A 23,892-nucleotide genomic window follows, 5' to 3' on the forward strand; every position below is an offset into this window, starting at 1 on the left:
TTATTTATTTTCTCTCTCCCCCCCCCCCTTTCCCTGCTTCTAGGACTCCCACTGTGGATATTTCAGTATGCTTGATGGTATTCCCACAGGTCCCTGAGGCTCTGTTCATTTTTTTTAAAATTTTTATTCTTTTGCTTCTTAAGAATGGACAGTTTCTATATTCTATCTTCAAGTTTGTAGATCTTTCTTCTGCTACTTCAAATCTGTTGCTAAACACCGATAATAAATTTTTAAATTCAAACTTTATTTTTTAGAGCAGTTTAAGGTTCACTGCAGAATTGAGGAAAAGGTAAAGAAATTTCCTATATATCCCCTGCCCCCACACAGGTATAACTTTCCTCATTATCTACATTCCCAACCAGAGTGGTACATTTGTTACATTAACACATCTTAACTACTTGAAGTCCATAGTTTACATCAGGTTTTACTCTCAGTTTTGTACATTCCTTGGGTTTGGACAAATGTATAATGATATATCCTTATCATATATTTTCATTGCCCTAAAAATCCTCTGGGCTCTGCCTATTTATCTCTCCTTCTCCCCCACCCCCTGGCAGCCACTGATCTTTATAATTTCTCCATAGTTTTACCTTTTCCAGAATGTCACACAGCTGAGATCATACAGTATGTAGCCTTTTCACATTGTCTTATTTCACTTAGTAACATGCATTTAAGGTTCCTCCATGTCATTTCATAGCTGGATAGTTCATTTTTTAGTGCTGTATAGTATTCCATTGTCTGAATGTACTAGAGTTTATTTATTCATTCACCTACTGAAGAATATTTTGGTTGCTTCCAGGGTTTGGCAATTATGAATAAAACTGCTATAAACATCCATGTACAGGTTTTTGTGTGGACATACATTTTCAGTTCCTTTAGGGAAATACAAAGCAGTGTGATTGTTGGACCATAAAGTAAGAGTATGTTTAGTTTTATAATAAACCACCAAACTATCTTCCAAACTGTCTTCAAAAGCTGTACTTTTTGCATTCCTACCAGAAATGAGAATTCCTGTTGCTTGACATCCTCGCCAGCATTTGTTGTTATCAGTGTTCCAGTTTCTGGCCATTCTAACACTGTTTCCCCGAAAATAAGGCCTAGCTGGACAATCAGCTCTAATGCATCTTTTGGAGCAAAAATTAATATAAGACCCGTTCTTATTTTACTATAATATAAGACCAGGTATAATATAATGTAATGTAACGTAACGTAACATAACATAACATAACATAACATAACATAACATAACATAACATAACATAACATAACAATACTGGGTCTTATATTAATTTTTGCTCCAAAAGACGCGTTAGAACTGATTGTCTGGCTAGGTCTTATTTTCAGGGAAACACGGTAGGTGTGTAGTAGTATCTCATTGTTGTTTTAATTTGCAATTCCTAATGACATACTCATATGATGTTGAGCATCTTTTCATAGGCTTACTTACCATCTGTATATCTCCTTTGGAGAGGTATTTGTTCTGATCTTTCGCCCATTTTGTAATCTGGTTGTCCATTTTCTTATTGTTGAGTTTTAAGAGTTCTTTGTATATTTTGGATAACTGTCCTTTAGTAGATAAGTCTTCTGTACATATTTTCTTCCATTCTGTGGGTTATATTCTCTTGATCGTGTCTTTCACTGAGCAGAAAATTTAAATTTTAATTAAGTCTAGCTTGTCAATTCTTTCTTTCATGGATCATACCTTTAGTGTTGTATTTTAAAAGTCATCACCAAACCCAAGGTCACCCAGATTTTCTCCTATACTATCTTCTAGGAATTTTATAGTTTTGCATCTGTGATCCCTTTAGGCCTGTAATCCATTTTAAGTACTTTTGTGAAGGGTGTAAGGCCTATGTCTAGATTAATCTTTTTGCATGTAGATGTCCAGTTGTTCTAACACCGTTTGTTGAAAAGACTGTCTTTGTCCATTGTATTGCCTCTACTTCCTTAGCAAAGATGAGTTGAGTATATTTCTATGGTTATATTTGTGGCCTCCCCATTCTGTTCCCCTGATCTATTTGTCTATTCTTTGCCAATACCACACTGTCTTGATTTCTGTATCTTTATATTAAGTTTTGAAATCAGTATCAGTCCTCCAACTTTGTTCTTCTTCAATATTATATTAGCTATACTGAGTCTTTTGGCTTTCCATATGAACTTTATAATCAGTTTGTTAATATCTACAAAATAACAGAATTTTGATTGGGGTTGCATTGAATCTATAGATCAAGTTGGGAACAACTGTCATCTTGACAATATTGAATCTTCTTATCCATGAACATGAAATATCTCTCCATTTATTAAGTTCTTGTATTTTGTTCATCAGAGTTTTGTAGTTTTCCTCATATATATCTTGTACATATTTTGTTAGATTTATACCCAAGTATTTCATTTTTCTGGATACTAATTTAAATAATTTTGTTTTGGTTTTTTTATTTCAAATTCCACTTGTTCATTGCTACTATGTGGGAAGGCAATTGACTTTTGTATATTTACATTGTATCCTACAACCTTGCTATAATCACTTATTAGTTCTAAGAGGTGTTTTTGTTTGTTTGTTTTTTGTTTTTTGTCAATTCTTTTGAGTTTTCCACATAGAAGAACATGTCACCTGCAAACAAAGATACTTTTATTTCTTCCTTCCCAATGTGTATATTTTTTATTTCATTTCCTTGTCTTATTACATTAGCTGGAACTTCTAATACAATGTTGAAGGGGAATGGTGAGAGGGGACATCCTTGCCTTGTATCTGACGAGCTTTGTGGGTTATTTGTAGATAAAGTTGAGGAAGTTCTAGTACATTTTTTATTTCAGTTATTGTACTGTTCAACTCCAGAATTTCTATTTAATTGTAAAAAAATAATTTCTATCTCTTAATTGATATTCTCTATTTGGTCAGACATCATTCTCATATTCTCCTTGAATTCTTTAGATATAGTTTCCTCTAATTCTTTTTTGTAATAGCTTATTTAAAGTCTTTGCCTAATAAGTCCAACATCTGGGTTTCCTTAGGGACAATTTCTATTGACTGCATTATTTTCCCATTCATGGGCCATATTTTTCTTTTTTAAAAAAATAATTTTCCCCCTGTCTTCCACCTCTCCACCCCCACACACACACTCCGGTTCCAGCCGTTGTTTCTCAGTCTAGTTGTGTAAGATACAGCTTCCTCGCCCGTGCTGGTATTATGAGCCTTGAGCTCCCCCCACCATCCCAGTCGTAGGTCGGCCGCTCACAACAGTTTATGGCAGCTCTCGCCAGCTGCCAGCCGCTCACGATGGCTGTCGGCCACTCGTGCTGGCCACCAACCACTCATGGCAGCATACGGCAGCTCACTCCAACCTCTGGCTGCTCACGGCAGCCCAGCTCCAGGGAGAGCCATTGTTCACAATCTTAGCTGTAGAGGGCACAGCTCACTGGCCCATGTGGGAATTGTACCCCCGACCTCTGCGTTAGGAGCACAGCACTCTAACCACCTGAGCCACCAGGTCAGCCTGGGCCATACTTTTCTGTTTTGTTTGTTTGTTTGTTTGTTTGTTTGCATGTCTCATTTTTGGGAGAGAAGGGTTGAAACTGGATATTTTAAATAACATAATATGGCATCTAGGAAATCATATTCTCCAGGGTTTGTTGTTGTTGCTGTTTATTTGTTTATTGACTTTCAAGGACTAATTCTGTAAAGCCTATTTTCCTTGTTGTATGTGGTCACTGAAGTTTCTGCTGGGTTAGCTTAGTGGTCAGCTAATGATTGGACGGAGATTTCCTTAAATGCCTTGAAGCAATAAGACTCCTACTCTTTGCCTGAGCACTCTGTATATTGGTTCAGGCAAGCCTTCGATGCTCTGGCAGTTTACTCTACCTTATTCCTCATTTCTTGCTTGAGCAGGGCCTCAGGTTACCAGAACTGAGAGACTGGGGCTTTCTCAGGTATTTCCTGGATATACACACAGTTCTGCATATGCATGTGGATTTCTACACCCACAGGTGTCTGTCAGAGCCTTTTAAAGCCCTCTATATATCTCATTCCTAATATTCCGTTTAAGTTTTTTAGCCAGCCTTCTGTTTATCTCAACTGTGTTTCCTGCCTCAGGCAGCTGGGATGTCAAACAATTTGCTGCTGTTTGTTTAGACAAACACCAGGGATGGGATTTCTTACCTGTGAGCTCTGAGTCAGGTCAAATAAGACGAGCCCCATGCATGGGGCTCTTACTAGGAGCTGCCAGATAAGTCAAATAGTGACATTTCTCTAGGGATAGGGCTTTTGGGGGGAGTTCCACACCCACTCTTTCCCCTCTCGTGGCTGCTAGGCCACTGGTTTTCATAGATACTATAATTGAGTTGGCTGGTTTTAAAGGCTACCATAGAGTTAAGAAGAGGAGGATGGAGGAAATAGCAAGTCAAAATTCCACAGGACTCACTGTTCCTACTGAGACTCAGCCATTTTCTTGAATAAACGCTCCTTAGATTTTTGAAAGTTTTGATTAATTTCCAGAGTTCTGGAAAAGTTGAGTTTGACAATTTTGCCTGTGTTCTTGCTTTTCTGGAGGAGCGGATTTTTAGATGTCCTTCGTCTGCTTTTCCAGAAGTGCTTCTTAAGATTACTTTTATTTTAAGAAGCATAAAGCTTTAAATAATATTGGTCACTCCTAAGAAAAATGGTCTTTGAGTATACATTCTACCTTTAACATGAAGAGATAAAACTTATTTTTTGTTTCCTGTGTGTTTTCCCCTTAGAGCAGAGTTAAGGTCCTTACTCAATCTGAATGTGGACTTTTACTTCTCAAAAAGCATATTAATTTTGTTTTGTTTTTGTGCTGGCTCACATCATGTTCTTAGGTCATGATATAACATAAAACAATAAGGGTCGTCACTTCTAGAGAAGTTAAAAATTCTTAATGACAAGGTTATAAAATATAGCTTTCTTATTATTAACACAGCCAAGACTAAGGCTATTTCCTGACAAAACTTTTTTTGGTTTCCCTTCTCCAAATCAGGTCCTAAATTGAGAATAATAAAACTATTGCGGCATATTTTATACCAAAACCATCCTGGCACTTCCCAGACAGCTGTTAGAATACACCAAAAATTTGCTCCCTAACAGCATGGCTCTCATAAGAAGGATTCAAGGAGGGATGCTAAAAATATTTAGATATAATTGGTATGCTCCACGTTTTTAAAATTAGCTTATCAGTGTTATAAGAGCTGCCCTGTCATCATGTCCACAATGCAGAGGAAGATGTCAAAGCAAAGAGAGGAGCTTGTCCCTTTGAGATGATTTTTTTACAAGGTAAAGGGTTGAGACTGTGAATGTTTAGTGATTGTAACCTTTTCAAATGGGTAAAAACATACTCATATTCATGGGCAAAGGCTTGCATAATGACTGTCAACAAATTTATTTCCAAAGTGATTTGTGCCTTTGTTTAAAATCACCTTTTATTATTAATAGTAATTTTGATGCACAAATTACAAACTAGACTGTAAGGCCCTCAAGATTTCTAAATATATCCACTGTCCATATCACCCACCGAGCTCAGGCAAATACAGAGGACAAGAGGAATTATCAAAAATAAGTTGGTTAGGGGTGGCCATTTAGCTCAGTTGGTTAGAGTGTGGTGCTGATAACACCAAGGTTGCTGGTTCGATCCCCATAGGCCAATGTGAGCTGCGCCCTCCTTAAAAATAAATAAATAAATAAATAAATAAATAAATAAATAAATAAATAGGTTAAAGTGGTTGAGAAAACTAACTCTCCTTGTCCACTTCTCCTTCCCCAGGTTCTAATAATATGTTCTCTTCAAAGTAGCCATCAACTGAGACCTTGTGAAATATAGCAGTCACCAAGAGGTTCATGCTCTGTTGGTCTTCTCTCTTTCATTTTGCTGTTGGAAATGAATATATTGATCAAATTATTTGGCCCTATTAACAAGTGATTTCTATTTTTTCCTTTTGTTTTCCTAAAGATCCTGCCATAATTGACTGAAAGGAAAATAGACACATGGATCTGACATCCCCACCATAAACCAACACTTGGATGATTCAGCCTATCAGAAGCCTGGGACTTGTTCAGAAAATTTCTAGCCCCAAAGTAGAAGATTTCTATGGAGAGAGATGATAACTCCCAAATAGGTAACAAGAAATTTTTAAAGAATTAGTGAAGTTGATACAGGATATGATACTGGTTATTGTGTTGATATTTTTGGCAATGTGTTTCATGTTCTTTTTTTAATTAGTCATATGATGTAGCCCTTTTTCTTTCTCCTGGCTCTGATCTCTAACCCTCAATTTAGCAGACCATATTTGTGCCAACTGGAATAAACACTCTCTCTCTCTAAAAAAAAATCTTTGGTCAATGGGCCACTCTCCTAAACATTTCTACTGGTATTGTCCACATCTACACCAAGAACAGACTCCTTCCTTTACTGTCTCAGAATTCATGATGAAATAGAGTTTATCTCAGATGATAGATTTTTATGGAGCCAGATGCTAAATTCCTTAGAATACATCTCCTCATCGGCACATCCCATAGCAATTTAGAATCATATAGGATTCCCTATGTGCTACCATTGCAAGGGATAGTATCCTATAGGCAATCATTCATTCATTCATTTCATGTATCAAGATTTACTCATTTAAAGTTTACAGTGATTTTGCCAAGGGGTACAACCTCACCGTAAATGAGTTTTAGAACATTTTCATTACTTCTTATGCCCATTTATAATTAATCCCTGTCCCCAAATCCAGCCTCAGGCAACCACTAATCTACTTTGTACTGCTATAAATTTACCTTTTCTGGACTTTTCATACAAATTGACTTTCACTTAATATAATGTTTCACTTAGCGTAATATTTTTAAAGATCATCCATGACATTGCATGTCAGTAATTCTTACTTTTAATTGCTGAATAGTATTCCATTATATAGATACAACACATTTTGTCTATTCTTTCACCAGTTGATGGACACTTAGGTTATTCCCAATTTGAGACTATTGTGAATAATGCTGCTATGAATGTTTGCATGGAAATCTTTGTGTGGATGTATATTTTCATTTCTCTTGAGTAAATACTTAGAAGTGGAATTGTTCTAAGACAGTTTTACATTCAACTTTGAGAAACTGCCATTGTTTTCCAAAGGACAGCACTATCTTATATTTCCATCAGCAACATATGAGGGTTCTAGTTTCTCCACATCCTTGTCAACACTTGTTATTGCCGATCTTATTTATTATCACCATTCTAGTAGGCAGGAAATGGCATCTTATTGTGGTTTTAATTTGCATTTCCCTAATGATTAATGACGTTCAGCACCTTTTCATGTGTTTATTAGCTACTCATGTACTTTCTTTGATGAAATGTCCATTATTTCACTGGGATGGTTGTTTTCTTACTATTGAGTGGTGTGTTTTGCATCGTATGGATACAAATCCTTTATCAGATTTGTGTTTTGCAAATATTTCCTCCAGTCTGTTGGTTTTTAATTTTCTTAATGATTCTTTTGAAGTGTAAAAGTTTTGAATTTATTTTTTTTAAAAGATTTTATTGGGGAAGGGGAACAGGACCTGTATTGGGGAACAATGTGCACTTCCAGGATCCCTTCCAAGTCAAGTTGCTGTCCCCTCAGTCGTAGCCGTGGAGGGCGCAGTTCAGCTCCAGGTCCAGCTGCCCCCGTTAGTTGCAGGGGGCACAGCCCACCATCCCCCGCAGGAGTAGAACTGGCAACCTTGTGGTTGAGAGCCCTCTGGCCCATGTGGGAATCGAACTGGCAGCCCCAGGCGCTAGGAGCACGGAGTTCCAACCACCTGAGCCACGGGCTGGCCCCAAAAGTTTTGAATTTTGATAATGTCCAATTTATCAGTGTTTTCAGCGGTGGACTGCTTTTGGACTGCTTCAGTTTAAGAAATCTTTGCCTAACACACAGTCTGGAAAAATGTTCTGTTTTCTTCTAAAAACTGTTATTGTTTTAGGTATTACATTTAAGTCTATGATTCACTTTGAGTTGATTTTGTGTATAGTATGAGTTGAAGGTCAAAGTTCATCTTTTTGCATGTGCATAATCAGTTGTCCCAGCACATTTATTGACAGACAATCCTTTCCCCCAATGAATTGCCTTAGCACCTTTGTTAAAAATCTAATGGGCCTGCCTTGTGGCTCAGGTGGTTGGAGCACCGTGCTCCTAAAGCCGAGGTCGCTGGTTTGACAATGGCTCTCTCTGGAGCTGGGCTGCTGTGAGCTGCTGAGTGCTGCCGCGGACAGCTGAGTGCTGTCAGTGGCTCTGGTGGCCAGTGTGAGTGGCCGGCAGCCGGTGAGAGCTGCCGTGAGCTGCTGTGGGTGGCCAACCGACAACTGGTGACCGACTGTCTCAGCGGGGCGGGGGGGGTGTGTCACAAGGGTCATAATAACCAGCAGGGGCCAGGGAGCTGTGTCCTACACAACTAGATTGAGAAACAGCGGCTTGAACTGGAGGCGGGGAGGAGGCAGAAGAAGGAGAAAAAAAATCAGTTAACTATAAATATAAGGATTTATTTCTGGATCTCAATTCTGTTCTGTTAATCTTTATATCGATTATAATCTATATGTCCACGCCAGTACTACTGCTCTAGGAGATCTTGATATGGAAAATTATTAATACATTCTACAAGCTAATATCTCCTCAGAACTTGAGGATGACTGCTGCAGAAGTAGGATTCAGATGAGTATTTTTATACATGGTTCTGAAACAGCACAATGGGCTTTTGACAAGATACACATATATTGGGTTGAGATAATACTAATCTTAAATTTCACGAATTCTAATGTATCTGTAAACAACTCATATTTGTAAATATTGTCACTGGTCCTGTAGAGAATACGATGCATCAATTGGCCTTGTTCGCAAGACCACCTAAGGGTGGTGGCCAGTGGATTGCTCCACTTTTGAAATAGTTCTTTGCATAGGTTCAAAGAGTTGGTGCTCCTCCATTTTACCAGGACCAAACTGAAAAATTAAATTTGTAACCATGACCATGCCAGAAATATAAGCTGACTATAACATAACAAAGTCTTTGCTGTAGTCATTAGGTCTGTTGACAAACATTCTGATTCCCTGCTCCTTCCAGGCAAAAGTTAGGATTATATTTTTCTGGTCTCCTTGAAGTTAGTCATGGTCATAACTTGAACTGGACAACAAAATAAGTGATGGGTCGAAGTTTTAAGCGCCTGTATGAAATTCACCAAGTCCTCTATTCCTGTCTCGTGGAACTGTGTGATGAGATGGAGCCTCCATCAGCCCAGGTCTGAGTGACAAGCAGAATCCCCCTGACAACCCACATTCGGCACTGTAGCTTGAGCAACAAATAAATGTTAGTTGCGTCAAGCCAGAGACATTAGGGATGGTGCTATAACATAGTCTAGCTGATTACAGCTGCTCCAAATTACACTTCATTGGGATCACTGCCTAAAAATCTGTCAAGTCATTAGTTTGGAACCTGTTCTAAGAGTCTAGGTTTTGGATCTGGTCCTAGCTCTGCCAGACCAACTCAGGCCCAGCTCCTGTGGTCAGGCATGGGTCCAGTATCCCTTTAAGATGCACATATTTACCCACTCCACAAAGGGAGCTTGTCTCAAGAGCCAGATTGCCTGCAGTGGAATCTCAACCCCTATGTAAGGGAAGGCTTTGGCCATGTTCCTTAATTTATGTGCCTGTTCTCACATATGTAAAATAAGTGATGGGTTGAAGTTTCTACACCTTATAGGAATAAATATAAAGCATTTAGGACAATGCCTGGCAGGTAGTGCGTTGTGGGTATTAGCTGTAGTGGGGTATGGTTCTTGCTGGACCCCTTCACTTCTTCCCAGCCAGCCTTCCAGAACATGCTGGACACTCACATTCTCTTCTCTTCTAATGGAGAGCTGAGCACAGGGCAGAATAGTCAACCTGGGAGGCTTGGGTCCAGTTCAAATGATAAAATAACTGAGCCTGGCTCTAGATTAGAGCTGTAGTGAAAAATGAAATTGGGAGCTTGACCATGCCCTTAGTTAGAAGAATAATTCAGTATCTGGCAAGTTCATAGCAAGTATCAGAGCTGGGAACTGGCCAAGTCTAACTGGCTTCAGTCAATGGGAACTAAGAAGCAAAAGTCACATTCCCATTCACACCCAAATAATTCACACGATACATGTGGGGTATCTGGTTTATTCAAACTCTCAGACAGAGTTCCCACCATGGAGCAGGAACTGAATAGCTGGGAGCTGTGGGGTTGAACAGGCCGGGATGTCCAGGTCTCAGAAGGTAAAAGGAGCTCAGCTGAGCAGCCAGAGCAGTATTAGGGCCAGGCCGAGCAGGAGAGGGCCCGCCTCACGGAGCCCAGCCCCACTCATGGCCTCAGCATAGAATCTCGCCACCTCCTCATTGGGGTTGCCCTGGGCTGGGTCGAACCACATCTGGATGCAGCGGCCGCTTCCTTGGCTGTACTGACTGATCTTGTAGGAGTGACTCCAGATTTCATTGCACAGAGCAGCAGGCGTGGGGAAGTAGATATGGAAGGGTTGGCAGGTAGCTCCCACTGGACACTGGTTAGACCCTGTAGGAGGATGGAAGTCCTTTAGCCACTGAACCCTGAACTATCTCTGGTTCCATCAGCCTCACAACTCCAAATCTTCATGTACCTGTCCCCCACCCTCTACCTCAATCCCTCCCTCCCCACCCCACCCAGCAGCCCTCACCTGAGGTCCAGTTCCAGCCCTGGTGCCAGTTGCTCTTGCAGGTGTAGGAGGTGCGGCAGTCTTCCCACCAGGTCTCACAGTCCTCCTTGCACAGGGGCACATCCAGGATCCGCTCTTTGCGCCAGCTCTGGTCCACCTGGGAGATGTCAGCAGAGAAAAAGGACTCAGGCTCAGGATCCTCAGAAGCCCAGCCCTGAATAGACCCAGAGCTGAATGGCGGGGTGCAGAGATGTCTGGGACCAGGCGTGGGGAGGACACTCGAACCTGTTGGATCCAGGGCCCCAGGTTAGGGGAGCACTCGTACAGGCATGTGTCCTGGATGAAGTGGCGCTTGCAGGCGTGCTCCATCTGGCCACAGTGGTCCCAGTTGAATCTATACAGGTAGGAAATATCCTTATGGGCTTCTTGGCTGGTATTGTAGGAGCAGCAGGCATTCTTCTTCCAGGGACTGCACTGTGTGGGGAAGACACAGGGACTAATTCCCACGCCCAGCACAACCAGAATATCCCCACATGCAGCCTCGCCCCTTTGACTCTTTGATCCCCCAATGCAGTTAGAGTCTTTCAGGGAAATACTTGGTCTTGGGGGGCCCTCTTTGGGGGAGGTGCAGTCAGAACAAAAGTCATTAACTCAAATCTCTGTTGAGCTCCTCCTTACTCTAACCCAGGCACTTTTCTAGGAACTGAGGACATGGTAAGGAACACTTCTCACAGGATAATTGCTTTGGAAAAAAGTAAAGCAGGGGAGAAGAATGGGGAAGGGCAGTTTTATAGAATGGTCAGATCAAGCCTCATTGAGAAGGGGACAGAGACCAGGAAGTGAGGAAGCAAGATAAATAAATTGTAACCCCAGAATAGTTCTAATTATATAAATATACAACACATTCTTATTGAATGAATGGAAACTCATGGCCTAGAATTTAGCGTAAAAACAAAATATTAAAATGTACACTTTCAAACAATATATAGGCTGAAAAAGTTAAACTTAAGGCTACTTGAAGTATCTAAGTTATATTGCCACTGGCAGCTGCAGGCTTAGTGATTCAAAACAAGCACACGCAAGGGATTGTGATAACTACCCACTAATGTGGTCAAAATGAACATTTACATATTGGAATGCATACTACAAGTGACTTTCCTTTCGTTTTTTTCTTTATAGTTATGGCATCATATAGATTCTTTTAATGTTTAGATAAGTTCAGGTTATTAAAGCATTGGTGACAAAAATAATTGTCATAGAAAGGAGACCTCAGGTCCAATAGGGTCGAGAGTGCCAGCAGAAATGTTTGCTAGATGCAAGAATCAAGGTGCCTTGCACCCAGCCTCACAATTGTGAGAGATCCACTTTTCTTGAGTTTTTTGGGGCTGGCAGAAAAGAAGCCACTATGCGCACTTTCTCCTCTCAGATCCTCAGAGGGTCATTCCTAGTGTAAACTCTGAAATCAAAATCAACCCGGGGAGAGCTCTCTCCCGTGTCACTTCTTAGGCTCCTCTCTGAGCCTGCTTCCTGATTTGATTTGGTGGAACCCAACAGCCAAGAGGTTGGGCTGTTGGTATTGTCCTGGCTTCACTGGCACACAGTATGTGTTAAACAAATGGTTCACCTGTATTAGTGCAACCTGAAGGTCTCTCTCCTCAGGTGGCCTCCCTGCCTCCACCGTGAGTGGGTTTAACACTTCGTCTCCTGCTTTTCTCCTCCTGAGTCAGTTCCTCTCCGCCGCTTGACCACCCCTCGTCGCCCTCGGCATACCTGCTCGTGCAGCTTGTCCTCGGGGCTTGGCTTTTCCTTGTGGTGCTTGGCGTCCATGCAGACATTGAGAAGCTCAGTCCTGGGCCGTGCTGCCCACACTGCAGACCCCCACACCAGAAAGAGCAGCAGCGGTGTTGTAATCGGCTGGGCCATGTCAGTCCCTGAAGGAAGAGCTGTGGTCAGTGACACCGAGGAAAGTGAAGGTGGGGCCTCGTGGTGTGGGAACAGATCCAGCGGGGTGGAGCTTGGCGAAGCCTGGGGCAGCTCACATCCCACCCCCACACCAATATTCCCAGCATCGGTGAGACGAGGTATCAGATGCCACCTTCTGGGACAGTCCTTGGCTGCGGCCTCACTGACCTCCAATTGGTGGTGAGGATGAAGTGATGCTTACTAAGGCATGGGCTTTGGGCAAAAGGCAGAAATAGCCAGGAGGTTGCCGTAAGTCCACAATCTCTTGTTCAAAATCCTTGGAGGCAAATGTTTCAGAGTTTAACATTTTTTAGGATTTTATAAGAGATTAACAAAATCATTTGTTACATTTGTAATACAATTTACATGCACTCAATAATGAAGCACACATTCTGTGGTGAAATGGTTACTCTGGTGGGATAAATAAAAACTGTAAGAACCTCACATTCATTTTCAAGTCAGATTTTGACACCAAATGACTCTGAGTAAAAGTTTACAACAATAACTTAGTTTTGGAGCTCCAAATAAGCTACAGGCCTGTTCTAAAAAAAAAAAAAAAAAGCCTTGCTTCCAGCCCTTTCCAGCCTTATCATTGGCTTTTCCCAGAGCGCATGTGGCCTGGGGGATGTCACAGGCCACAGAGGCTTAGGGTGTGGGTGTTGGCAGCTAGGCGGACAGACCCTGTGGCAGAGCTGGCTTCAGCTCAGCCTTCATAGCATCTCAATCCTCTGACCTCAGACCTCTGGGAGGTAACTCTTTGCTTAGCCCACTGGTCAGCAGGTGCCTGCTAAAATGCTTGGCATGTTTCTCACAGACCCTAAAGCCTAGGTGCCCCCTGCTCACAAAGTTGTCTCGCCTCCACATTGCCCGCCTGTCCTGCAGAATCTTGCGTGGGCCTCCTGAACAGGGCCTGAGCTGGGCAGCCTCCAGGCTGACTGCCCAGCAGGGCTGGGGAAACCTGGAATTGAATTCCCACCTAGCTCTCCTCTTCCTCTTCTTTGCCCTCTCCTCACCCCTCACCATTCCACAGTCCAATATTCTACCTCTATTTATTCCTGTGTTCATTCATTCCCTCACTGGCTAATCCAATCATCCTTTCATAGACCCAACCCCACACTGATTTCCGAGAGCACAGGACAAATCTGTACCCTCTAGGTCTGCCAAGAGCCAAGTGACTCTTCGGATTAGGCTCCTTGGAGACAAAATCTAACAGTGCAGAGCACAGGGTCCAGATCAGCTTGTCCACGATCCCAGCCGTACACTCACCTCCTGCTTGACCCTGGGGAGGAAATAACTCAAGATGGGCTTGCAGGAAAGGAAAGTTTATCTGAAGGCTTAGTTTTCTCATCTGAGGATTAAACATTGGGGGTAAGACCCCAACAAATGGCAGCCATCTGGGCACAGATTAAGTAATCAATTGGCTACAGTTTGAGGGATGTGCCTCAAGTCACACAGCAGGGGTCACCCAAGTTTGACTTGGGACCCTCAAGTCAAGAGCTCCTTCGGCTTTTGTCCCCTGTACCTTCTCTGTGCGGAGGCTCTCATGGGGACTACTGATGCGGAGTCCTGGCGGAGTCCTGGGGGCGTCCTGGGGTGGGGGTTCTGTTGGATTCCACCTGGTTGGTCAGTCGTTTTTCTTACTGTGGCTGCTTTCTAGAACTGGAGGTCTCTTCCTCTCCAACCACCTACATCACTCTGCAAGCCGGAGACTCCCCACCTTCCTAGGCTCAACTTCAGATCTTGGACCAGGTATAAGCATCCCCCTCCCACCCCCGGCCCTGCCAACCATCACCCTCAACACACACACACACACACACACACACACACACACACACACACATGCACACACGGCCCCAGACCTGAACCGCTGAGAACTCAGTGCTGTGCTTTAAGGCAAGAGCCCTGGGTTCTAGCTCAGGAAGGACACAAACTTGTACTTTAACCTTGCGCAGGCCCTGCTCTGCTCTGGGTCTCAGTCTCCGATTCTGGATTCTCTGCACTTTATGCAAAGTGGATCCTCCCAGTTCAGCAAATCCTTTAACACACGCTGGGATACCATAGGGCTTATTGCCTCTGATGGGGGTGGAGGTGGCATACCTGGGAGCGGAAGAGGCTCTCTATCTAGCTCAGGCTTCTGCTCTGCTCTGCAGTCCCCCTCACCTTACCCCAGAGGAGGCCACGGTTTAGTGGCTTAGGAGAAGGCAGTAGGGCAGGCAGTGGGAATGTGGCCCAGGAGTAGAGCCTGGGATTGGGGCGAAGGCCACTGAGCAGTTAATTATTGCACGTAGTCCCCAGCCAGACCTCCATGGGAGGGGGTGGATTAATAGTGCAGGCCTAAGGCCAGGCCTAAGGCCAGGCCCCAAGCCCCACTCAACCCACTTTCTCCCAAAAGCTCAGGTCTGAGAAAACCTTGCAGTATGTGTTTCTGGAATCCTTTAAAATAATCTGGTGCACTTTCAACACCCCTGTGCTGGGATATAGATGAGAATGAGACCCAAGAAATTGGGACAGAGCTAATTGCAGGGCAAGGGCTGGAGTACAGGCTTCCAAGCTCCCAGCCAGCTGTCACAGCAAGGAGCTCCCATGTCCCCAATTTAAAGAGCCTTATTAGCGCAGGCATGGCTCACCTCCAGCTGCAAAAACCTGACATTCCTTCAGATTACAGAGCCGCAGTGGTTCCAAGACCCCAGCTTCCCTCCCGTCCTCCACTCACTCACCCACCTGCACAGGTATCCTTTCCACTGCATCTAAGGGTCTGGTCTAATTTAGACTCCTCCCACCACTCCCACCCCCGCTGAGGGCAGAGCCTTCCTTTTTTCACTTTCTGAGATAGTTGGATACCCCTGCTGGGGAAAGGAAAGGGGAGGAGCAGTTTTGGGCAGGAGAAGATGCCAAGCTTGTTTTTTTTTTGAGGTGTTATGAATGTGTTGTGAGGGGGGAAAGGGGGTCTGTGCCCCTTTTAGGATGGAAATCGAGAGAGGAGGCAAGGTGGGCTTGCAGGAAAGGAAAGTTGATTGAAGCGAAAGCTTGATGCACCAAGGGAGGAACATGGACAGAGAATGTGTCTCCTCGAGGTCTAAGGGCGTAGCTTTTTTATGGGCCCTCTGGGTTAGGAACTGGGTTAACTTTGATCAAACGGAGGACTATTCATGAATTTTCCTGGAAGGGGGGAGAACTTCCAAGAATTAGGTTGTCACCCTCTCTTTGGTCTTATACGGCCTTGACGGATCTGTCATGGCGCTGGTGGGGGTTATTTAGTATGGTACTGAGGACAGGTCACCCAGAGGACAACTCCTCTAACTGGTGCACAGGTGCAGTTTTGGGGACCTGTCCTAAATCTGATTACATCTCTTTTGCAGTACCTGCTCCAACTGTTCTTGTTTCTTATTGGCGGGAAAGTATGACTCAAGACTTCTTCCCCAGTGGCAGGTTTTGGCTATGTGACTACCAACCATACTCTGGCTACGTGACTACTGACCATATTCCGGCTGCATGACTACCTACCACAGAGGTGCCTGTGAGCGTGGCCTAGGGGTAGGTGGTTGCAGAGGCGAAAGCCCAGGGAAAGGGTCCAGCTTGGATGCAGATGTGGGAGCCATCAGCCTATGGATGGCAGTAGAAGTACAGTGAAGATGGGGCCCTGTACCCTGGGGAAGGCCACAGCTCTGGGCCCCTGGAGCAGGAGTGGGCTGGGTAACCAGAGGAGGCAGTTGGATCACTGGAGGAGAATCAGCCAAGAAGGCCCTAAAAGGTCTAACTCCCAGGAGACCCCCTAGCTCACGCCCTGCTTTCCCTCTCCCTCAGAGTAAGCCTTACCTGAATCCTGTGACAAGCTGGGAGGATTAAGCCCTCTGAAGACCTCCGCAGGTAGAGAGCCACTAGAACCCTGGCTGGTTTTATAAGCCAGCTCAGCCTTCTCCTGATTGGAGAATAACCAGGTGTCTAGACCAAAGGTGGGAACTCCTCTAGATGGGACTTGCCACTGCCCCTCATCTTCTACCCCTGCCCTGGGGGCTGATCATTTAAGTGGGCGTTAAGCCCCTCTACTTCAGGAGTGAGATTTGGCCCCTGAGCCACACTCCTGGGCCCTGAGGGTTTCAGAAGTGACCAGCAAATGGAATGTGAGTTGGAGGTGGAGTTCTGATCTGTAGGGAGTTCCCTGCCCTTGTTGAGCCTCATGCCCTTGTTGATATAAGAAACATCCAAACCTATAGAGAATTTTTTGGTTTATTTGAGCCAAAACTGATGACAGTTGCTGGGAAGCAAGATCTCAAAAGCTCCGGAGAATGACAGTTTTGCAGTTTATTTTATGCATTTGAAATTAAGGAGGGGACCTAAGGAAGATTACATGAAGGTGGGAGAAAGCACAGTGGGGATTGGATTACAGGATAGTTAAAAGATTCTGTGCTCTCTTGAGAGTAGTTACCAACTTATTTCAAAGGTGTGTTAACCTGATGCACAAAAACAACGGACAGGACTTCCTTAAGGCAGATAAACCTTTTACTAAAGAAGTTATAGGCCTGGGGTCTGACTTCCCACCAGGACCTGCCCAGTTAGGAATTTATAATCAGATCACCCTGTGAGGTTACTTTCCATAGAACCCCTTTTTGGGCCACACTCTGCTCTGAATCTGGGGCCTGGGTGCTAGGGCCATCTGGCCAGCAGGGAGGGATAGGGTCAAGCAACTACCTTGGGGCCAATCCCAAGAGTATCTGCCTAGACTGGAAAAGATTAATACCAACATGGTTAGTCATCAGCATCCTTGTGAATCCCAATCTGAAGGCTGCCTTGTGACCAGACAAAGATAACAGGAAGGTATGTGACGCCCACGGGTGGGGGCTCTGGGCTGCAGGGAGTGAGGGGTGGGAGAAACCAGAGCTTTTCCTTAAGTGCCAGCCCATCACATACGCAATCACTTTTCACCCGTCCTCACAGCTGCAGAGATGGCGGTTCTCAGGCAGCGAAGAGGGGCTAGGATTCAGAGCTGAGTCTAAGTCCAAGCCTGGCTTCTTTCACAAAGACAGCTCTGTGAGGGGCTCTCAGGGCATTGGCTTAAGGACTGAAGATCCAGTTTCTTCTCTGGCCTCATTTCTTACCTTTGCCCTCTTAACTTCTGTCTTAGCCACCTAGAAATTCTGCTTGCGCTTCTAATTACCTCCAAGCCTTTGCGCTTACTGAAACTTCTCCATGGAGGGCGGTTCCTCCCACTATTTTCTGCTTGACAAGCAGTACTCCTCGGGACACCTTCCCTAATCTCTGGACTTGCCCAAACTGGGCTGCTCTGTAGCAAAGCCTCAGCTCCTTGTTTTCTAAGAGTTATTGGTTCTCAGTTCGGTCTGCCCCTACCAGACCCTGCAAGGTACTCAGTTTCCTCCCTGTTGGTGGAGGCCAGCAGACTGGGTTCTCAGAAAGCCTCTGTTAACTGACAGAATGAGTGCATGGATTCCTTCATTTCCTGAGCACCTCCTCTGTGCCAGGCACTGACCCAGGCCCAGTGGGTCTGGCACAAATGACAGAGACATGACCCGGGCTTTCAGATGTGTATGTTTTGTGAGGGAAAAGCCAGATGGTAAACACAGTAGGCAGATAGCTGTACAAGGGGACGAACAAGAGTAATGTGATAAGGAAGTGCCTGGATGACTGCTTTTGACTGGGTAGTCAGAAGTCATTTTAGGGGGAAATTGTAGGTTGAAATCTAAGTGGCTACAAGGAACCAGCCTGCAGAGGATAAAAGAATAGAGAGGAAATTGCTGGAGTAAAGGCCCCAAAGTGAAAAGTGTGAATGGAGCTCATCTATGTGGGGGGTATAGAGGGCAAATGAGTTAACATGTAATCTAAGTAAGGGGTGGGCAGGGCCTTCTACGACTTTGAAGGAGTTTTTTAACAGATAACCATGGAAAAGTATGAAGGTGTTGGTGAGGAGCTGTCATATAACAAGACATTTTTGGTGTTTGTTTTTACTTTTTAAAATATGTCCATTGGATGTAAAACTCACAGGTGAAAGTTTGGTGATGAATAGGATATCTACAGTTCTCAAAGTATTTCCTTACAATGTAGGTTTTTGGTGGGTTTTTTTCTCCCCTTTCTTCTGCCTCCCCATCCGCCCAGTCTGGTTCAAGCCATTGTTTCTCAGTCTAGTTGTGTAGGACACAGCTCCCTGGCCCATGCTGGTATTCTGAGCCTTGCGCTCCGCCCCGGCTGAGGCAGTTGGTCGCTGGTCATCGGTTGGTGGCTCACAGCAGCTCATAGCAGCTCTTGCCAGCCGCGGGCCACTCACGCCAAATCTGGCTGCTCTCGGCAGCCCAGCTCCAGGGAGAGCTGTTGTTCACAATCTTAGCTGTAGAGGGCACAGCTCACTGGACCATGTGGGAATCGAACTGGTGACCTGGTGTTAGGAGCTCGACGCTCCAACCACCTGAGCCACTGAGCCGGCCCTTAATGTACTTATTAATTACAAAAAGTAGGGGGGAAAAGCAGTGGAGAAACCTGGCAGACCCAATTCTCAATCAAAAGATCAGTTAACATTATCAGGAATGGGCAAAGCTGATGCTGTGTGCTCACATTATAATGCACCAAGAACACAGAGTATTGCTTTTGGGATATTTGTGTCAAAAATGAACAGTCTCACTCTAGTGTTGAGGAAACGGATAAACTCAAAATGAGGGATCTTCTACAATATAACTGGCCCATGCTTTTCAAAAATGTCAAGGTCATAAAAGAACCTCCTTCCCTCAAATGTCCATCAATAGGTGACTGAATTAAAGGTGACATACTAGGTCAGACAATTAAGTTCGCGAACTCATCCTAGAAAAAGTGCTACCTACCTCATTGCTGAATATCACTACGGTCACCTTCGAAATACTCCCCTTGGGAAGCTATGCACCGATGCTAGCGCCTAGTCCACCCTTCAAAGCAATTTTGGAACTCTTTCTGGAATGGCCATCAAAGCTGTTGTATTATCCTTGGTGTCCTGAATGTCATCAAAATGTCCTCCTTTCAATATTTCCTTTATCTTTGGGTAAAGAAAGAAGTCATTGGAGGCCAGATCAGTTAAGTAGGGAGGGTGTTCCAGTACAGTTATTTGTTTACTGGCTAAAAACTCCCTCACAGACAGTGCCGTGTGAGCTGGTGCGTTGTCGTGATGCAAGAGCCATGAATTGTTGGCGGAAAGTTCAGGTCATCTGACTTTTTCACGCAGGCTTTTCAGTACTTCGAAATAGTAAACTTAGTTAACTATCCAGTTGGTACGAATTCATAATGAAAAATCCCTCTGATGTCAAAAAAGGTTAGTGACATTGTTGCAACAAGATCGCAAACTTAATTGTCAGACCTTATATACATAGAATGGACTATTGTCAGCAATTAAAAAGAATGAAGTGGATCTCAACAAATCAATATGGAAAGATCTCAGAAAGCGTATTCTCATAATAAGGCACGTGGCAAATGAAAACTACACGGAGATGTCCTTTTCCCCACCTATCAGCTTAGCAGAAAAGCAAAAGTTCAATGCCATAGTGTGTTGACGAGGCTGTGGGGAAACGGGCACTTGTACATTGCTGGTGGGGCCGCATTATATAATACCTGTAAAGTTGTAGCTATCAAAATTAGAAAGCCATATACTCCTTGATCCAGCAATCCCTCTTCTGGAATTTAAGTATAACATTCTACTCTGGACAAAATTATTCATTGCACATTATTGGTCATTTTTAAAAAAGGAAACAATTGAGATCCCTCTACCAATATTTCCACCCCTGGCCACACCTATTGAGGGAAGGAAGGTGAAAGAAACTGCCTGATAACTCACCTGCCAGTTTCTGCCCACCAATCCCCTTGTCACCTTGTGGTGTGGGAGCGATGAACTTGGCGCAAGGGTGAAGCCTGGTGCAGAACCCCAAACTAAGGGATCAACTTCCATCCCCTACTTGCTGGTGAACTTCAGGCTAGTCCCAGTCCCTCTTTGGGTCTCTCAACAGCAGTGATGATTCAATGAGGCATGTCCCCCCAATCCCATTCATCCCCGAATTATTTATAAGACACATGACACACGTGGCTCTGTCTATTTGAATAGGCTGTCAGAGGAACCCCATAGGACCCATCTTGGATCAGGAATTAATGACCAGGGCATTGTGAGGTCCAGGGGTTCTTCCAGGGACTGCACTAGGTGGGGAGGACACAGGACTAAGTACTTCCCCCACCACAGCTGTCTCCTCCGTATTCTGGCCTCTCTGCCCTGGTTGGTCATCTAGAGGAACAGTCACTGGGGAGGGTACATCTATGCCTGGCTCTTTGAGGAGCTTCCATTTTCAGCAGAGGCGATTATAACACTGACATGTAACAGTACCACAGGGAATGCGAGAGACCTGGGGAACCACCGTCTGGAGGAGCAATTATTATTTGTACAGCTCTAGACAGTTTAAAAAGTTATTTCACATGATTCAACTAATTTATATTATTCATTTTGCATCCAAACATATTAACTGAGTGCTTTTTATATATCAGGCACTGCGCTAGGTATTGAGAATAATGCAGTGAAAAAAAAATAGATCAAATCTCTGCCCTCATGTTCCTTGTGGTTTTCGTCTAGGGTCGGGGGAAGACAAAGAACATTGTAGGCCTAGAAAATAGCAAGAGCAAAGTCCCTGCGGCTTTTGTACTTTATCCTCTCAACAATCCAGTAAAAATGTCATTACTCCAATTTTTACGGAATTTGAATAAGCTGCATCCCTTGTAAATGATGAGGTTAAGATTCAGGACCAATTGGAGAGGAGACTGGCCCCAGGTCGTGGTGGGGGGGAGGCGAAGGGGGCTTGCCTGGCTCTTCCAGAGTCTGGAACCCCAGGCTAGGAGCCTCCAGAGAGGTCCTAAACGCAGTGGGGCCCGAGGGGCAATCCCTGGCACATGGGCCTTAACATGGACCTAAGTATGGAAGGCATTCTAGAGGTGAAAGCATCTAGAGAGATAAATTCAAGGCAGGTAAGAGAATGGATGTGGTGGAGGTTTCTCTTTAGAAATCACTGTGGGCTGGCATTTGAGAGCTGAGTGATCATGGACCATTTGGTTCAAAACCCTGAGGTGAATGAACTCTAGTACAGGGGTGAGTGAGACGGGAGATGTGATAGGGTTGGGCCCTCAGGAGGAACTAGAGAAAACCCGTGAGGGTGGGGCCACACCGCTCTTCAACAAGCTAGCCCACACCCGGCGCTGCTGCCAGGCCTCCCCGACTTCTCACGTGCTGTTCCTCCGATGGCCCCAACTCTTGGTCACCCTGCAAGACCCCATGCACCTCATCTCTGCCAGCCCAGGTCAGCGGTTTCTGCCTCCAGTGACAAGCATTTCCTAGCCGATAGTAGGGGCTCAACAAAAATAGCCCATGTCCCTCAGAATTACAATCATCTGTCTCCCTCAAAGGTCTGTGTCTGCACCATTTTATGGCAAAGATAAGTGCTCCAGAGGGTTCTTAAAAGCACCCCTTTAGAACTTAAAAAGTTCTAAAATGACATGGTAGGTACAGACTTTCCATTTGGAAAGACAAAAAAGTTCTGGAGATGGATGGTGGTGATGGTTGCACAACAATGTGACTGTACTTAATGCCAATGAATTGTACATTTAGAAATGCTTAAAATGAGAAATTTTCTGTCACATATGTTTTAACACACACACACACACACACACACACACACACACACACACACACACACAGCAATGAAATGTGGAAAATGACTCAGAAGTCATGGGGCTGCTGGGCTTCCCTCTCTTTACTTTGAGCCCCTGGAGTGAGTCCATGCCACAGTCTTTCCCTGGGAACATCCCCAGCCACGTGAAACCTTGTGGGGAGCAGAGGAGACCAGAAGGAATGAAAACACTGGTATCCCTCACAAGCCTGAAGTTCAACTTCAAGCTTCGATTTCCTGACCTGCTTCAGGGGCCTTACCTCTGAAATGCGGACCCTGGCCTCACTTCCCCTTCTCTGTGGGCTCTGGCTATGTGAGACTTGCCACTACTTGTGCTGTCACCCTTCGACCTGTGTACACCCTGTCCTCTGTTAGTCTGCTCCTTCCTGCTTTGTCTTCCTGGAAAATTCATCCTCCAAGGCCAAGGCTGTTGGCCCCTTTTCTCGGAAGTCTTCCCAGAACATCTGATTTGTCACTGTCTTTTCAGAACCTAATGGGTGTGGGGGCCTCGCCTGTTTGTACACGTTTGCTTCATCTTGACCATGAGGGACTGGTCCTCGCCTTCTGCCCTGCCTCTGAGCTCTGTGGGCTGGCACGTGATCAAGGTTGTCCCTCTCCTAGCCCCTGCTAATGATTAGCTTCTCAATTTCCACATGTACCTGTGCCCTCTCGGGGTCTATTTTCTCATTTGTATAAGTAGAGACCTACCAAGCAGGCCCTTTGGGCATATTCATTGATAAGACGTGAAGAAAGCACTTGACACATAGTGGGTGCTAGATAAATGGTCCCCTTATTATTGCAGATTTGGTGGCCTCCTGGAGGAGGCCCTCAGGATCACCTCAGCCACCTCCTGTCTCCATCGCCCCCCTCAAAACTGATCTTCCCATCCCCCTAGCTTCTTCCCTTTTTAGGGTCAGCCCTCTCCCCACCCGACCCCACTCCATCCTCACCTGGTCATGTAGCTTGTCCCCAGGGCCTGGTTTGTCTTGTGGTACTTGGCATCCGTGCAAACATTGAGCAGATCTGTCATGGCCCATGGAGTTCTGGACTGGGCACTCCATACAGCAGCCACCAAAGCCAGAAGTAGCAACTGTGTCATCTGCTAGCCCATGTCCATCTGTTTCTGCCAGAAAGCCATAGTCAAAGGTGCACAAGGCCTGAGAGAGAGGCAGCAACCAAGACTCTTGATCAGATTTCTTGTCTCCCTCCCAGCCCAGATCTGCACTTCCCACCCAGTTTACCCCACAGAGCAGCTGAGCCAAGCAATCAACATCATGTAGTTCTGAACCAGAAGGCAAGACTCCCTCCCCTCCCCCGTCATCAATACACAAAAGAGGGCACTTTAACACTAGCTTGCTGTGACCTTGAAGAGGGCCACCACCCCTTCTGGATTTCGCCAGCCAGCATTTCATCCACAGTGGGAAAACCCTGCCAGCTCAGCATGTCCTCTCAAATCTGCTCAAGAAGAACCATAGGGCACGATCTGATGGGGGTGGGGAGTGAGAGGAAGGGGCACCGGCCAGATTTGACAGCCTAGAGGCTTGTAGGCACCCAGAGACTGCCAGTAGAGCAGACAAGGA

General features: G+C 44.8%; 2 protein-coding genes across 4 annotated transcripts in view; one reads left to right on the forward strand and one right to left on the reverse strand.

Moving 5' to 3' along the window:
* The first annotated feature begins 5,963 nt into the window (after positions 1 to 5,963).
* The window catches only part of ANAPC15 (anaphase promoting complex subunit 15), a 33,605-nt gene continuing 15,676 nt past the window's right edge, over positions 5,964 to 23,892 (forward strand). Inside the window, exon 1 of the mRNA XM_074335846.2 lies at positions 5,964 to 6,126. The gene's annotated coding sequence lies outside the window, so the exon portion shown is untranslated. The remainder of the gene's footprint in view (positions 6,127 to 23,892) is intronic.
* Positions 10,155 to 23,636, reverse strand: LOC109454037 (folate receptor alpha). Of its 3 annotated transcripts, none has more exons than XM_019744330.3 (5): positions 23,263 to 23,636; positions 12,450 to 12,610; positions 10,965 to 11,153; positions 10,701 to 10,836; positions 10,155 to 10,558 (listed from the first exon to the last, which is right to left on the reverse strand). In XM_019744330.3, the coding sequence occupies exons 2-5, from the start codon at positions 12,600 to 12,602 to the stop codon at positions 10,278 to 10,280; spliced, it is 759 nt and encodes a 252-aa protein (XP_019599889.3). In that variant the 5' UTR covers positions 12,603 to 12,610; positions 23,263 to 23,636; the 3' UTR covers positions 10,155 to 10,277. The 3 variants fall into 3 exon arrangements, with proteins under 3 accessions (XP_019599889.3, XP_019599886.3, XP_019599890.3); XM_019744327.3 differs by lacking the exon at positions 23,263 to 23,636 and adding an exon at positions 14,739 to 14,896; XM_019744331.3 differs by lacking the exon at positions 23,263 to 23,636 and adding an exon at positions 14,164 to 14,317.

The sequence above is a fragment of the Rhinolophus sinicus genome, chromosome 14, assembly GCF_057876585.1.
Source record: "Rhinolophus sinicus isolate RSI-liver-muscle chromosome 14, RSI-T2T, whole genome shotgun sequence".
Taxonomy (NCBI): domain Eukaryota; kingdom Metazoa; phylum Chordata; class Mammalia; order Chiroptera; family Rhinolophidae; genus Rhinolophus; species Rhinolophus sinicus.